General features: G+C 35.6%; 1 protein-coding gene and 2 pseudogenes across 2 annotated transcripts; 1 reads left to right on the forward strand and 2 right to left on the reverse strand.

The window, feature by feature from the left end:
* Positions 1-1,009: 1,009 nt before the first annotated feature.
* LOC143539442 (uncharacterized) lies at positions 1,010-3,286 on the forward strand. 2 transcript variants are annotated; one of them, XR_013136443.1, is made up of 4 exons: positions 1,010-1,194; positions 2,319-2,451; positions 2,914-3,069; positions 3,243-3,261. XR_013136443.1 is itself a non-coding variant. In XM_077032761.1 (3 exons), the coding sequence occupies exons 1-3, from the start codon at positions 1,034-1,036 to the stop codon at positions 2,968-2,970; spliced, it is 351 nt and encodes a 116-aa protein (XP_076888876.1). In that variant the 5' UTR covers positions 1,010-1,033; the 3' UTR covers positions 2,971-3,286. The 2 variants fall into 2 exon arrangements, 1 of the variants encoding a protein (XP_076888876.1); XM_077032761.1 differs by having other exon boundaries at positions 2,914-3,286.
* A 1,849-nt stretch (positions 3,287-5,135) lies between these two features.
* LOC143541875 (hydroquinone glucosyltransferase pseudogene) lies at positions 5,136-6,542 on the reverse strand (annotated as a pseudogene).
* Positions 6,543-11,158: 4,616 nt separating this feature from the next.
* On the reverse strand, positions 11,159-12,852 carry LOC143541866 (hydroquinone glucosyltransferase pseudogene; annotated as a pseudogene).
* Between the last annotated feature and the right edge of the window lie 4,499 nt (positions 12,853-17,351).

Consider the following 17,351-nt stretch of genomic DNA (forward strand, 5'->3'; position numbering starts at 1 on the left):
ATCCTCGGAGCCGTAACCGGAACCGACCCGGACTCGCCGGAACTGGAAGTACCCGGTCCAAACCCGACCCAACCCGAAACCCAAAAAAACCCGGAAAACCAGGTCAAATACCCGATTATACCCAAACCGGTTTCTACCTGATCTGGTTTTGACTTTTGTTTACCGTACCAAGAATTGGTTCATACCCGGTTCTGGTTAGAGGTGCACAAAGCGTTTAACCGGTTATTTTACTAACCAGTTTTTTTTTGTTTTTTGTTTTGTTTTGTTTTTTTGTTGTTTTTTTTGCGGGAATTAACCGGTTAGACCGGTTTTTCGGGTTGGGTAGTAACCGGTTTTGACCGGTTAGAGAAACGGTTTCGACCGGTTAATAACCTGGAAAAAATCGTTTTTTAATAAAATAATAATAAATAAATCGTTTAACCGGTTTATAACTGGTTTCAAAATCAATAATATAAACCGGTTACTGACCTGTGGTTAGGATCAGTTAGTAATCGGTTAGGACTGGATCAGTTAGTAACCGGTTTACCAAGTTCACTTCTGTGTGCACCTCTAGTTCTGGTTACTGAAATTACCCGATTTATACACATCTAGTCCTCTATTCTAGAGGTGCACAAATCAGGTATTAGAAAATTGGTATCAAGTATCAGATATAATCGGGAATGGGTATATGGTATGACCGGTTCCGAGTATAAATCGGGTACGGTTTCGGGTACATGTATTGAGCTCAAAATGCATACCATATCTATACTTTAGGGGTAGGGTCGGTTCCGGTTTCAGGTACAGAATACCCGGGTATAAAAAAACCGGTCCGGGGTATTTTTTTTCAGGTCCGGATTTTTATTTCACCTCTGCTCTACGGTCTACTCCTTATCTATTTTTGGACTTAAAAAGAAAAAAAGGCCCATTTAACGATTAAAGAGTTTAAATAAAGGCCCAATATTAGAAAGCCATCATTACAGGTGATCGGAGAAGCCGCCGGAAAGTAAAACCGGGACATATTAATATTAATAATCGATCACCACCGGCGGTAAACATGGCGGTTTCATTCAGATGGATACTGCAATTGCACAAAGACGTACCAAAAGCAGCTAAATTCTACAAAGAAGGACTCGATTTCAGCATTAATGTGTGCACTCTCCGGTGGGCCGAACTCGAATCCGGCCCACTTAAGCTGGCCCTCATGCATTCTTCCAGGTTACTAGTTAATTCAGATCCTGTTTCATTTCAGTATAATATTATGGAATAGATTATTATTAGGGTTTTATATTGGGGTTATGCTTGATTAACCTTTTTTTTATAAAAAAAAAATTTAGTTAATGTTATTTAAAATAGGGGTGTGTATGAAACCGAAAAACATATCCGAAGTGTAATAAAAACCGAAAACTGAACCGAACTGAATTTATATATTTTCATTTTTTATTTTAACTTTTAAGTAATTTCTCTATTGGAAACTGAAAAATGCAACAGAACCAAAACGAAAATCGACGGTTTGGTTTTATGTTTTCCTAATTGGATGTAGTAAAAGCCGAAAACCGAACCAAATTTATAGATTTTCATGTTTTATTTTCTATTTTAAGTCACATAAAATTTGTGCTTAACTGAACCTTAAAAGTATTGTAAGGTCACTGAAAGATTTGTGTAAAGTTTAAAGTGGACAATTATATCTGCAATCATCGTTGGATTATGTGCATAATAATGTCGAAATATAAGTGTTGCTTAGAATGTTACTAGCCAATATGATCCCATGTTGCGATCTTTCTCACAAAAATATGTACCGCTTATCGTATTTTGATTTTTTATTTATAAGAATATTATAAATATGTAACATACGTATATTAGCTGAAATGTATAGTAATTAGTTAATTATTAATTAACAAAATGATTTAGGCTGAAATTCATTATTTTGGGCCAAATTTATTTTTTGGCTTCAAATTTTCAAGCTCAAATGGCAAACCGAAACCGAACTGAACCCAAACCGGATACCGAACGATTTTCTAAAGTTCAAAAACGGAAAAACGGAAGTTTCGGTTTTTGGTTCATTTTAGCACAAAACTGACCCAAGCTGAACCACCACCATCATCATCATCGTACTCAGTATATTCCACCAATAGCAAAGCTATGGTAGGGTCTGAGGAGGGTAAGATGTAGACAGCCTTACCTCTACCCCATAGGGATAGAGAGGCTGCTTCCGGATAGCAAAGCTATGGTAGGGTCTGAGGAGGGTAAGATGTAGACAGCCTTACCTCTACCCCAAGCTGAACCATGTACACCCAAAAAATAAAGTGCACATTTTCTGATGTAATTTTGACTCTTTACAGCGAGATTGCGATCCCGAAGGGGTATTCGTCACTGTTATCATTCACTGTGACGGACATTAACAGTACAGTGACTAAACTCATGGCTTTAGGTGCAGAGATGGATGGCCCTATCAAATACGAGGTCCATGGAAAGGTAAATAATATTAATAATAATAACCACCTTTCACCAATACAAGAGTTGTCAAACCTCATGGCTTCAAGGGGTTGTTTCATACCAGAGTTGTCAAACCTTTTGTACCAAACGGGCCGGGTTGACCCACATTTTGGTCCAGATTTTAGAAATTTTTTATGAAGAATAATGATTAGTTCATTTTTATTATTACATAAATATTCTTGTTCTGTTTAGTAAAGGTATTTAGTTGGTAGTATGCGTTAAGATTATGCTGCGGGTGACTTTCAACCCATTTGACTACTTTTTTTTTAATCCGGGATTTTATCCATTTGACGAATTAGAGAATAGAGGTTAAACATTACCCGAAATCCTGAATTGACCCTTTTATACCTTATACGTATACTGGTCGAAATTAGCAGTTCTGCATAATACGCGATTAAAAGATTAACCGAAAGCCTCCAATTTTCTTGCTTTGTTGGACAGGTAGCTGCAATGCGGTGCATTGACGGTCACATGTTGGGTCTTTATGAGCCTGCTTAAAAATAAAAAAGAAGCAATGTTGTTTGGTTACAAAAAAGCAATAATATTGTAAAGTCGTACTTGGACCAAATTCTGCAACAAGGTGCAACGTTCGCTGAGGTACATGTTACTTGACTTATGTTACAAAGGATAATAGTGTTTCGTTTTTGGCTTAACACTCCCGAGTAGTTCAACTTTTGGTCGTTTCCATTGATTATAAATCGTGTTCTGATGACTCATGTGTTTGACATGAGTATTGGGTCGTAATTTGTCAGTAGTTTGGTTTGCTTGAGGTTAAGGACTCTTGGAACATTATCAATTCCGTGTTGTACTAACATATGTGTCAAACTAACTGCTGATTATTATTATTTTTTTGAATATTTGTTGATTAAAAAAGCTATTTTAGCATATAGCATCTACTATTACTTACCATATATCATTTTTTAAGTAATATAAATAAATGTTACTTTGTTTTTTAACGATTAGTACACATACCCTCTAATCATGCTCCAAAATCTACACATATGTCCTCTACGAGACCTTTAAACAAAATCGCTATAAAAGAACCCTGATAAATCAAAACCGATCTAACAAAACTCGAGCACTACAAGATCTGCAATTCTTTAGAATTAATAGAGACACGTGTCTGCTTGTGGTTTAAACGAGCCAAGCTAATGTTTTTTTTTCAAAGAATCATAATATTTCAGGAGTTGCAGACCGGGCCACTAAACTTGCCTAGCTCAAGATACAGAATTCCACATTTTCCTGGGCCTGTCCAAATAATAAAATGTTTGCAATTGCATGGTGCTAAACTGCTAATTGTGGCAGTTAATCTGATTAGTGATGTCAATGGTAGGGTATGATAGGGGTTTTTAGTAATCGGTGTCTCATATCGGATTATCAAATCGTGTCTCATACCCGTTGGATATCGGTTATTTAATGCCTATTGGGTTTTTAGAATGAGATGTATTACAATGAGATGTACCTCCACTATGATTTCGGTGGAGTAAATGACAATGAGGACGCCCAGATCACCATTGAAGGGCAAGCGGTTCCGCAGGTAACGTATCTAGGATCATTTGTTCAGAGCGATGGGGAATTAGACAGTGATGTGACCCGTCGAGTTCAAGTAGGATGGTGTAGATGGAAAGCAGCCACAAGTATATTATGCGACAAGAGTTTCCCAACTAAACTAAAGGGAAAATTTTATAGGGTAGCAGTTAGACCTGCAATGCTATACGGAACAGATTGTTGGGCCATCAAGAAGGCACAAGTGCGGAAGATGGAGGTAGCAGAGATGAGAATGCTACGCTGGATGTGTGCACACAAGGTTAGACCGAATAAGAAACGTTGTGTTTCGAGAGAGATTAGGGTTAGCTAACATATCAGACAAGATTAGAGAGTGGAGATTGAGATGGTTTGAACATGTGAAGAGAAGACAGACGACGAACCCGGTTAGATCCGTAGAAAACATTACTATAGGGGGAAGGGGGGGGGGGTAGAGGACGACCTAAATTGACGTGGGATGAGAGGATTACGCATGATTTGATAGACCTAAATCTCTCAGAGTACATGGTTAGGGATAGAAATTATTGGAGAAGTAGAATTAAAGTTAAGGATTTTTAGAGAGAATTGAATACCTTAGGGGTTTCTATTTACCTTATTTTTGGTCACACACCATTATGGTATTTTATATATATATATATATATATATATATATATATATATATATATAGTATTATCATTTTTACTACGTGCTACTATCAATGATACTATAGTTGAACTTTGATTTCCTTTTATATTGCCGCATACATATGTAATCAAGAGCTGAGGGTCTCTCTGAAAGCCACCTCTCTATCCCATTGGATAGAGGTACAATGTGCTTACATCCTACCCTTTCCAGACCCTACTTATAATTTTGCTATTGGTGGGACTCCACTGGCTATGATTGAGTGATTAAGATGTATTACAATGAGATGTATCGGAAAACTTGGGGGAAACAGCTAAATTTATATTAGTTGTTGATAACCATAATATTAATATATTTATAATATTTTTAAAATTTTAATAAATGCTAACACCACAATTCACATATATGAGACAGAATAATTGAACAAGTTTTATTTAAATAATTCAAATATATGACACAAAATACTTGAACAAGTTTTATTTTTTCTTTAAATGCTTCACGTATTCTTCGTTTTCAACTTAGAAGCCAATTGATCTAAGCTTTCTGTAGAAGACCCATCTTTACTAAGAACGTTAGCAGCTGCCACTTTAAGTTCCCGAATTCGACTTCTAATCGGTATTCCTTCTTCCCCTTTCAATAAACCCTTCACGACCCTCGCAATCTCCACACGACCCACAATGCCATTTTCGTCGGTTTGGGGCCTTAAAGCTACTTTAATATCCTCAGTTAAGGATACCGCATTCATCTTTTGCTCCGCATAAAGTGGCCACGCAATCACTGGCACACCATAGACTACCGTAAAACCCACCAGTTGAACTATGACTCAAGACCTGTGCTTGTGGGGCCCAAGAAGGGACCACGAACCCAATACCTTTGGTTCTTTCCAAAAACCCATAGGGTAAAAACCCCAAAGGATCCTCGTGACCGTGTGAGTTAAAGTACGTTGCGTTCGTTTTATCACTCGGGCTTCTAACCACCCATATAAACCTTTGCTCACTCATTTCCAAACCCATGGCTAACTCATTGAGCTGATAAGAAGATAAGGTTCCACCACTCCCAAAAGATATGTACAAAACAGATTCACATGGCTGCCCATCTAGTCACTTCAAACACTCTGACCCATCTGCATCACTACTTGAACCCGAACCTGAACCGGTCTGTATCATTGCTCCAACCGGATAAACCCTCGGCTTACCTGGTTCGTCTTCTAGCAGAGCTTTCAAAGCTTCACCCTCCAACTCCTTGAAGCTATTTACCACTATACCCTCAGCCATCTTATACCTCTTTGCATTATTAAGCATCCATTTATAAGCATCATCTTTTCTATCATGAAACGGGTCAGGTAGGTCTTGGCCCCGAACCGATATGCAGCCCGGGATCTGAACCGGTTCAAGCAAGTCCCGAAACTCACACGAAACCATTTGATCAAGCTTCGGTAAATGAAGAAACAAAGACAAACCCGTGGCGGTTGATGGAAAGAACGTATAAGGCGAAACACCAAATTCGATAGCAACATCAAATGCATCCGTGCCGAAGTGATCCACAAACAACGCCACCATCTTAGTTTCGGCTACTAATGACTTAAAAGCCTCACGTAACGAGTCGAGTGACCGTGTGACCATGAGGCTTATTCGGGTTTCCATTCGTGCGTCCAGTAATTCATCAAAATTTACCGGAGGAAGCACGACATGGGCTAACCCGTTCGGGAGGGAGTCGAGAAAGGCCCGTTGGGATATCGACAACGGGCCGTCGTTCGGGATGATGAAAGTTGAAGAGATGTTGTGGTTGTTTTTTAATCTTTTGGCAAATTCGACTAATGGGATCAAGTGTCCCATTCCTGGACTTGGTACAATGGCTATATGTGATGGTCTTTCCATTGTAGCTAGACAATATTAATATGTGTATAGAAAGATGCATGTGTAGAATGTAGTTATATGGACATTTTAGGTAAGCTGGGGTATATGCAATGCAAGTGGGAGTTTGAACAAATAATTACAAACAATAATTAAATAGTTTAGAAATATAAGACATATTTGATTTCTCTTTCATTCATTTTATAAACGTATGATCAAATATAATAAGAAAACCAAAGATTATATATTGACGAAGTTATAATGTATAAAATAGAAACTAAGGCCCCGTTTGTTTTTTTAGAGATTTAAGTCTGAATCTGAATACCACATCTGAATATTAAGAGGTGGTTCAAATGTCTGAAATCTGAATCATTAAGAGGTGGAGGCTAGAGATGAACCTCTAGTCGTCGGAGATGGAGCCTAGTCTCCGGGTTAGAAGTTAATGGAGGCCGGAGACAAACGTATGTTTTTTTTGGGTTAAGAGGTTTTCAGACCCACTAAAAGCTCTTACTGGTTCAGATGCTATTAAGACGCTGAACCTCTTAATGCCAGAAAAAAAACAAACAACCCCACGTCTGATTACGTCTGACCGAATCAGGCGTTTTCCTCTATTCAAAGAAAAGAGGCAAAAACAAACAGGGCCTAAATAAAATTATAATCCTCAAAATGTATCATGTATATTATTTGTAGTTTAGAAGGTTTTAATTCTGGCTGATCTTCCACATCTACAAACCATCATTATAGCTTTGAAATTTTAGTAATATTAGGAGACGACTTATATGATACATCTAAAAAAACATACTAAAAGAAAGTGGGTTTAGGTGCCTGACAAGAGTGTTAATGGATTTTAGGTGTTCTTGATAAAGAAAAGTGATCTAAGAGCATTCTCATCCAACACTCCATATTATGTAAATGAGTGTTTTTATAATTTAGAGAGTGATTTAGGATGTTTTGAGTGAAGAGTTTTTATATTTTAGAAAACGTAGTGATTTTTCTGTATATTTGAAAAGCTACTTTCGTCCCCTATAATTTTTTAATATATTTTGAAAGTGGTTGTGAGTGAAGGAAAGAGAAATAGTAATGATAAAGGTATAAAAAGTATTATTTAATTGAAAAAGAGAGAGAAAATGCAGTGTGTGTTAGTGTAATTTTGGATTTAGGGATAAATGGTTGGATGGGAATGCTCTAATGGCACGCCAAGTCAGTGATGACGTGTAATTTAAAGATGACTGGATCCTCTATCTGAAATGGCTGGATCTAGGTTCCTCCCTTGCTCTACATGGCAACTTACCATGAAATCCTCCATCTGAGATGGAGGGATTGAACTCCATATTTCAGTTTTAGCAAACTTACGTATAATAAAAAAAAGTTATAAAATGTCATAGGGGGACAACTTGAAATGAGTGAAACCCTCCATATGATATGGAGGGATTGAACTCCGAATTTTCAGTTTTGGCACACTCACGGGTGTGGTCTTGGTCACATAGGGTGAGAGAATATTCATCTTTTAATGTTGTTATAATTGTCATCAAAGCACAAAAATCAAGTTTAAATCATTGTTGTTCAATTGTAATCAATAAGATCTAGAGATGTAAAAATACGAGTTTATTGAAACTAAAACAAACATTAAACAAACTAATACCCTCCTACACTACAGACTTAACAACAAAACATAGTAACAAGATAAAGGTGATGATGTTATTCAAATGATGCTTTGCTTGAAGTACGGTAACTTCATATTCTAGCATGTTTTTAGAATGCAAAAGTCCAGGAATAATGGCTACTGGACGATCGCAAATGGGCCGGTCTATCCAACCTAGAAATTTTTGACATGTGGGACCCTATAAAGTATATTAAATTTATAAAAAAACGACAAATGAATTAACAAAGAAAGTTAAGGTTCTCACAAAATGTGGACATAAATATAATCTACGATCAGGGTTGCAATCGGTCCAGGATGTACGAACATCAACATATTGACCACAAGTGCAAATCTTCATTAAAAATTTATGATGTAAGGTCGTATACCATAAATTAAAAACTTAGAAATATATGTCTTAAAAGTGCGTACGCCATGTGACCAAGACCACACTCGTGAGGGTGCAAAAACTGAAATTTTGAAGTACAATCCCTCCATCTTATATGAAGGATTTCACTCATTTTCAAGTTCCCCCTATTTCATTTCATATCTTTTTTTTATTATATGTAAGTTCGCTAAAATTGAAAATATGAAATTCATTCCCTCAATCTCAAATGAAGGATTTATATTAAGCTGCCATGTGGCACAAGGGATGAATCTTGGATCCATTACACATCATCGCTGACTTGACGTGTCATTAGATAAGTTCATCTATCTGAGATAGAAAAACACCTAAAATCCATTAATATTCTTTTCAAACACCTAAAAGCTACTAGTTTGAAAAAAAATAATCAATAAACCATACTACTAGTATGATACACATAATTTTGTATGCTATAACCCAAGCCACTCGAACAACATTATATTAAAAAAAATAGTTAAAACTGTTTTATTAAAAAAATATTATTTGTTTTTTTTTTAAGCTAGATGCCTCACATTATCTACAAATGCCCAATCGTAACAAACGGATTTCCGAGGCGTATGCAATGGTGTATGGTTTACCTGGTAGGAGTATATGTTCTATGCACTAGGATTGAGCTAATTGTCCAACCATATGGCGAGGTCAATACACACAAGGTGACCAAAACGGACCAACGATCGGTCTTTAAAAGATTTCTTCATACAACCTTTGGATCTGGTCGGCGTTCTATGGTATCCCTGGTTCCAATAATGACATAGACGTCTTTAAACAGCCGCCAGTGATGGAGGTTTACATCTCCAGTACCATATCAGTCACTTTTGTTTTTGTCACTTTGTTTTTGGTTAACGATAAATACTACCCACATGGTTACTATTTGGGTGATGAGATACATCCAGAGTATTCGATTATCGTGAAAACGTTTAGAGACCGTATCGATGAAAATCGAGAGTATTCGCGAAAGGACACCGAGAAGTGTCTTGGGGTTCTTCAACAGCATTGGCATTTTGTTAAAAATCTCTGTCGTTTATGGTCGGTGGAATGAATGAAAAGTGTTATTTATACGTGTATCATATTGCATAACAACTCCAGCAATATGTCTAACTTATATACCAGACGATGATCACTACCAACTCCAGCAACTATGGAGGAGAGACTGAAAAACGTGAATTTCGTGCGTTCAAAATAAATACGTAAAGCTTTTACGGCGGATTTGGTCCAACATGCTTAGATGTTTCGGCGCGTTCCAGGTGAAATGAAGACGAAGACAGGGGCAATGATGAAGATAAAGACGAGTTTGATGAGGAAGACGAAGGCGGCGGCGATGGTGATAACGAAGATGAAGACAAGGACGAGAACGAGGGAGACTAGTAGTTTTTTTTTTAAACTTATTTTTATTTTTTTAAGAAAATATTATTGGTTTAGTTTTAATTAAAAAAAATTAGAAATGCAAAAAAGAAAAAAAAATGATTGAGTAATGATTGCTAGAGGATTATGGGTAGAGCTTTAACTACATTTTTTTGCAAAATACACTGACTGGACGATACATGACGTAAAATGACTTGTGGTGTTTAGTTTTGATCACACATAATCTTGGTATTATATTCATATGATTGTTGGACGTCACTGTGGGCTTCAAAGGGGGCTACGATGGGGAGACAAAGGGCGTTGAACACCGATTGGGGGGGGGGGGGGGGGCGTGGGGATGTTTGTGGTGGGCCATATCTCAACAGTCATATGACCGTTCAAACTTAAAAATTAGTTTTATTAAATTAATCTATTTATAACCATATAATTCATGTAACATTATCAAATCTGTACCCAACCGATGTGTCAAATTACGATATTGTTTATTTTTCCGTTATACTTTTCATGTTTAAAAGATGGATTATCAATTGTAAAATTATTAACTACTAGATTTAGACCCCGTGTATTATTACATGGGATGGATCAATGTTTAAATTACAGTTGATAATATGATGAAAATAAAAAAACACAATTAAACGTAAACAATAAGTACATAATTATGTGTAAAGATGTACTTACATATATACTTCTATCTATACTATATGTACAACGAAGTTTTGAATTTATAATTTACAAATTTAAAAAAATCTTCTCGTATACAACATTTGAAGTTTTGTCGAAAGTTTTCCCATGTTTATCTAATAATAACTTTAAGCCGCATTTGCTCGTTACTTAGGATAATGCAACATGCAGTTGTTTACTGGAAAAAACAGGACATCAAAGGACCAAATCAACCATGGAAATAAACTGTCAATGACTCATATTCATTGTCTTTGCAAAGCATTCGACAATTGGAAATTGTCTCATTTGGAATTTGAAAAGAAATATTTTATCGGGAAAAGTCAAAGTACATGTATGTATAAATATAGTTGTCTCATATGAAATATAACTTTTTAATTTAAATAAACTTCCGTAACACGGGATGATCAAACTAGTATAATATATTTTTAATATTTTTAAAATTTTAATAAAATCTAACACAACAATTCACATATATGAGACAGAATAATTGAACAAGTTTTATTTAAATAATTCACATATATGAGACAGAATAATTTAACAAGTTTTATTTATATAACAAGTTTTATATAAATGCTTGATAATTTAAATGCTTCAAGTATTCTTCGTTTTCAACTTAGAAGCCAATTGATCTAAGCTTTTTGTAGAAGACCCATCTTTACTAAGAACGTTAGCAGCTGTCTCTTTAAGTTTCTGAATTCGACTTCTAATCGGTTTTCCTTCTTCCCCTTTCAATAAACCCTTCACGGCCCTCGCAATCTCCACACGGCCCACAATGCCATTTTCGTCGGCTTTGGGCCTTAAAGCTACTTTTATATCCTCAGTTAAGGATACCACATGCATCTTCTGCTCAGCATAAAGCGGCCACGCGACTATAGGCACACCTTGGACAACAGTTTCAAGAATCGAGTTCCAACCACAGTGGGTTAAAAAACCCACCTGTTGAACTATGACTAAGGATCTGGGCTTGTGGGGCCCAAGAAGGGACCACAAACCCAGTACCTTTAGTTCTTTCCAGAAACCCTTTGGGTAAATACTCCAAAGGGTCCTCGTGACCGTGTGAGTTAAAGTAAGTCGCGTTCGGTTTATCACTCGGGCTTCTAACCACCCATAAGAACCTTTGCTCACTCAATTCCAAACCCATGGCTAACTCATTGAGCTGATCAGAAGATAGGGTTCCACCACTCCCAAAAGAAATATACAAAACAGAACCACATGGCTGCCCATCTAACCACTTCAAACACTCTAACCCATCAACATCACTACCCGAACCTGAACCCGAACCGGTCTGTATCAACGGTCCAACCGGGTAAATCTTCGGCTTACCTGGTTCGTCTTCTAGCAGAGCTTTCAAAGCTTCACCCTCCAACTCCTTGAAGCTATTTACCACTATACCCTCAGCCATCTTATACCTCTTTGCATTGTTAAGCATCCATTTATAATCATCATTCTTTCTATCCTGAACCGGGTCAGGTAGGTCTTGGCCCCGAACAGATATGGAGCCCGAGATCTGAACCGGTCCAAGAATTTCCGTTAACTCAAACTCTGTTAACTCACCCGAAACCATCTGCTCGAGTCCGAGTCCCGGTAAATTAAGAGACAATGACAAACCCATGGTGGTTGATGGAAAGAACGCTTAAGGCGAAACACCAAATTCGATAGCAACATCAAATGCATCCGTGCCAAGGTGATCAACAAACAAGGCCACGGTGTTTGTTTCGGCTACTAATGATTTAAGAGCTTCACGAAGCGAGTCGAGTGAACATGTGACCATGAGGCTTATTCGGGTTTCCATTCGTTCGTCCGGTAAATCATCAAAATTTACTGGAGGAAGCACGACATGGGCTAACCCGTTCGGGAGGGAGTCAAGGAAGGCCCGTTGGGATATCGACAACGGGCCGTCATTCGGGATGATGAAAGTTGAAGAGATGTTGTGGTTGTTTTTTAATCTTTTGGCAAATTCGACTAATGGGATCAAGTGTCCCATTCCTGGGCTTGGTACAATGGCTATATGTGGTGGTCTTTCCATTGTAACAAGAGAATAATAATATATGTATAATATGTATAGGATATATAGAGAGAAAGTTATATGTGAGGAGATGAATGATATTAGATGGTGATATATATAGACATTTTAGGTTAGCTTGGGCATATGCAATGCAAGAGAGAGTTTGTACAAATAATTACAAACAATAATTAAATAGTTTAGAAATATAAGACATATTTGATTTCTCTTTCATTCATGCATTCATTTTATAAAAGTATGGTCAAATACACCTAAGATTATATATTGACGAAGTCAATACACCGAGGGTGATCAAAACGGACCAACGATTATTCTTCAAACGATTGTTTTAAGCGTTCTTTGGATTTGGCTAGCATTCTTTGGTGTCCTTGGTTCCAACAACGACATAGACGTCTTGGAACAGTCGCATGTGATGGAAGGCAACATCTCTGGACAATAGCTACTACCCACACGGTTACTATTTGGGTGATGAGATATATACGGAGTATTCAATTATCATGAAAAAGTTTAGAGACCGAATCAATGAAAAAAGAGAGTATTTGCGAAAGGACATAGAGAAGTGTTATGGGGTTCTGCAACAGCATTGACATTTTGTAAAAATCTTTGTTGTCTATGGTCGGTAGAAAGAATGAAAAGTGTTATTTATACGTGTATCATATTGCATAACATGATACAAAGATGATGTGAGAGCAATATGTCTAACTTATATACCAAACGGTGATCCACTACAAACTCCAACAGCAATGGAGGAGAGACTAGAAAACGTGTATTTCGTGTGTTCAAAAGAAATACGTAAAGCTCTTATGGTGGATTTGGTCCAACATGCTTGGATGTTTCGGCACGTTTCATGTGAAAATGAAGACGAAGACGAGGGCAACGATGAAGACGAAGACGAGTTTGATGAGGAAGATGAAGGCGACGACGATAACAAAGATGAAGATGAGGACGAAAACGAGGGAGACTAGTAGTTTTTATTTTATTTTAATTTTTATTTTATTAAGGAAATATTATTGGTTTAGTTATAATAAAAAATAAAAATGCAAAAAAGAAAAAAAAATGATTGAGTATTGATTACCACAGGGGTTTTGGGTAGAGTTTTAATATTATTTACTTTTTTGTATTTTATTGTGTTTTAAAGAAGGGGTTTTGTAGCCCCCAATGCTCACATAGCAATGACGTGGCACTGTAAAGGGACAACATTGCCTATTTTTAGATAGACTTATTAACCGTATGACAAGATGGCCGTCAATTGTCAAAATTAGCAAAATGGTGTGCCAACTACCAATAGCAACACCCTTGCTAAGCAAAGATATAAATGTGTAATAAATGCGTCAGGTGAGTTATACCGTGGTGAATCTAAGATTTTTTTTCTAGGGAATGTATTGTTTTTAGATACTTTAATTTCTTAAAGTCTGATATATAAAAATTTGGATCGGTTCGACGGTTTGCTTGGTGTAAGGTTCATCACGTAATAAAAATGCGATACAATTATAAAAAGACATCATCATTAAAGATTTTGTTCCAATTTAGTTTCACGGTTTAAACTTTGTGGGCCTTTGTAAAATATGATCTTTAAGTATTTCATGTAAAGACCAATCTATCAATATTTACAGATTTGCTAATGTAGGATAGGTGCTACTTGCTAAGACTACACGTAGGGGATTTGTATTTGGGCGTTAAATGAATGACATGGACTCTTAATTCTAGTTAAGACCATTACGAAATTGTGAAATTGACAATTGAGCATTTTTTTCGTTACGTCCTTAGCAGGCGTCATTGATGCTATATATATTTTCAACTATATATACTCATAATTTGTTTTTAATTATTTTATATTTTATAAAAAAATGGATCATCTACCTGACAATTTTTTTGGGGAAGTGGACGAGGCGGTGATAATCGAATTTGTTTGAGTGGGATTAAAATTTTCAGTCGAGCACGACCATACATCACGACCGGAACCGCTTAGACGATGACCACCACTCGAACGGGATCTTGTGGTGGCTCATAGCCGGTTGATGAAAGATTATTTTATTAAAAGAGCTATGTATGATAATCGAGTTTAGAAAGGAACACCAAATCGATATCAATTTTGCTTTCCTCGAAAAAGACTTATCTCATCTACCACCCAGAGATCGTACTATTTGTGCAAAGGAAAAAAAGAAACCCGTGACAAATATCGTGCTAATGAGTAGTCGTTTTTTTTAAATAAAAGGGCGGTTCTATTATTTTATTTTTTATTTAAAGTATCCTTTGTTTTTGTTTTTTTTTTATTATTTCAAATATAGTTGGTTATTATTTTCTTGTTTCAAGTATCGACTTTTGATTCCTACATGTTTGTATCTTTTATTTTTATTTCTAGTATCTATAGTATCTTATTGGTTTTATTATTTAAATAATGTTTATTGGATAATAGAATAATAAGTAAATGAAAATTTGATTAAGTAATAAATACAATTAGTTAAAACCATTACACTTGATTTTAAACGGGCTTTAGTGAATTCATTTTTGCCTACATGGTGTCTAGGTAACATTCTAACTAAACAATTAGTTAAAACCACTACACAAAGTCTAACAATGTGCTCTCGAGTAAAGAATTTCAATCTGAATTTTATGGTATTGCTATTTGCTAGCCTTTAATGATTTGGATCAAAGGTTTATTTTTTAATACACTTTGTGACTTGTGATTGTATGTATTTTCCAAACTTTCAAAACTATTTGTACTATCATTCCTAATCCAAGTTCATGGTTGCACAAATAAGCATATTCTCATAGAAAACGGTCTTTCAAAAAATATGGAGTGCAAAGGAAAAAAACCAGAAGAAACAAGCAGTTAATTACTGAGACCACTAAAAGTGATATAAAAAATACTAAAAATAATAAAATAAATGTACATTAAATGTTTAAAAAGGGTTATATACAAACTGCTTAGACAATGCTAGAAAAAATATAATTTAAAAACGAGTTAGCTAACAAGAATCGAACTCTGGACATATAAGTTAACTAACAACACCTTATCCACTTCATCACTTTTCTAGTTTGATTGGGGATGCACTTCAGTCCCCAACTATATAAGAGGGTGCAATCTATATTTTATATATAGCATTACACTATAATTTCGAAATTCGAGGGTTCGTGCACCACCTCCTTTCAATGTAAATCCACCCCTCGAGCAGCAAGTGAAATTTTTTAGTAGCACATGTATCCTATGCTGAATAAGTTGATTTGTGGTCGGTGGAACTTTAATATTATTATGGGTTAAATGAATTAATTAAAATAATCTAATAAACTCATGACATATTGGTTTAGTGGTATGTTCTCATATAAATAAATATAAGATTACGAATTCAAATTCTTACAAGTTATAAGTACAAGATAAAAATGAAATTTTGCTGTTAAAAAATGAATCCAATAATATAAACTTCTAGTCTATTATTTTATATCAGATTTACTAATAAACAATTTGAATAACTATGATATATATTATACTTAAGGGTGTGTTTATCAATTCTAAGATAAGATTATAACAATTAATGATGAAGAATTACGTATGCCTTTTAGATTTGGACATACGGAGAAAGAAGACATGATTATGATGATGATGATGATCAATGGTGTACCATTAGGATAGAGATGATGTTAGAAGATTAGCTAGCTCATCACCGAAATATTTATGACAATAAGGGTAATTATCTCTATCGTGTCTTGGTGCCGATTACTCAACGAGTAAATGAGTAGTCCCTGAGCACGTACTCCTCACCTAGCTGGCGAGTAATCGGCAAGTCATCCTCGACTAACAAGGATTACTCACAACTCCCGAGTCAACCGAGTTATCAGCTTAGTTACTTGTGCAACCATAATTAGTTATTAATTAACAAAATGAGTTATGTTCAAATTCATTATTCATGGTAAATTTATTTTTCAGCTTAAAATTTTCAAACTCAAGTGGTAAAACCGAAAAAACGAGTCAAATCAACCAGATACCAAAAAACTGAAACTGAACGATTATCAAAAATTTAAAAACGGAAGTTTCAGTTTTTAGTTCGATTTTTGCCCAAACATGACAGAAAACGAACCGTGCCTACCCTTAATTTAAAGTGCATGTTTTCTGATGTGATTTTGACCATTTACAGCGAGATTGCGATCCTGAAGGAATACTCGTCACAATCACAATCATAATCACAATCACAATAACGATAACGATAACGATAACAATAACCTTTCAGTCTTTCATCAACCCCCTAACTTTATGTCATTTCTTATGATCATTATTTTGTCCTCCTAGTTATGATTTTTTCTGTTTTATAAGTTTTATGAAAAATTTATAAGATGTATCATAAGGTTGTTTAGAACATAGAAACTATAACCATAGAGGCATAGAAGAACACTACTTCGTTAGATAATCACTTGTTTGAAACCTTCAAGCGGTGTTGTGGCGGTAAACACATGAGTTTATTTCAGCAGAGGTCTTAAGTTTGAATCTTGCTTTTATTGGTTTCCTATCATATATAGTCTCTTATTGAAAGCCGCCCGTTTAACCCAACCGATGTGTCAAATTACGATATTGTTTATTTTTCAGTTATTCTTTTCATGTTTAAAAGATGGATTATCAATTGTCACATTATTAACTGTGATTATTTATTGTTTTTAACATTTGTTAATTGAAAAAACAATTATTTTGTAGCATGTATTATTTACTTTAAAGTACTTAGCATACATGATAATTTTTT

This window comes from Bidens hawaiensis, unplaced genomic scaffold (assembly GCF_021521415.1).
Source record: "Bidens hawaiensis isolate Kalapana, Puna unplaced genomic scaffold, B.hawaiensis_p1.1 tig00000820_1, whole genome shotgun sequence".
Classification (NCBI taxonomy): domain Eukaryota; kingdom Viridiplantae; phylum Streptophyta; class Magnoliopsida; order Asterales; family Asteraceae; genus Bidens; species Bidens hawaiensis.

Excerpts from the sequence above, each read along its gene's own strand:
- LOC143539442 (XM_077032761.1), top strand. The coding sequence starts at position 1,034 with ATGGCGGTTTCATTCAGATGGATACTGCAATTGCACAAAGACGTACCA. Across the intron at positions 1,195-2,318 it reads GCCCTCATGCATTCTTCCAG|CGAGATTGCGATCCCGAAGG; the intron begins GTTACTAGTTAA and ends GACTCTTTACAG. Across the intron at positions 2,452-2,913 it reads AATACGAGGTCCATGGAAAG|GTAGCTGCAATGCGGTGCAT; the intron begins GTAAATAATATT and ends TTTGTTGGACAG.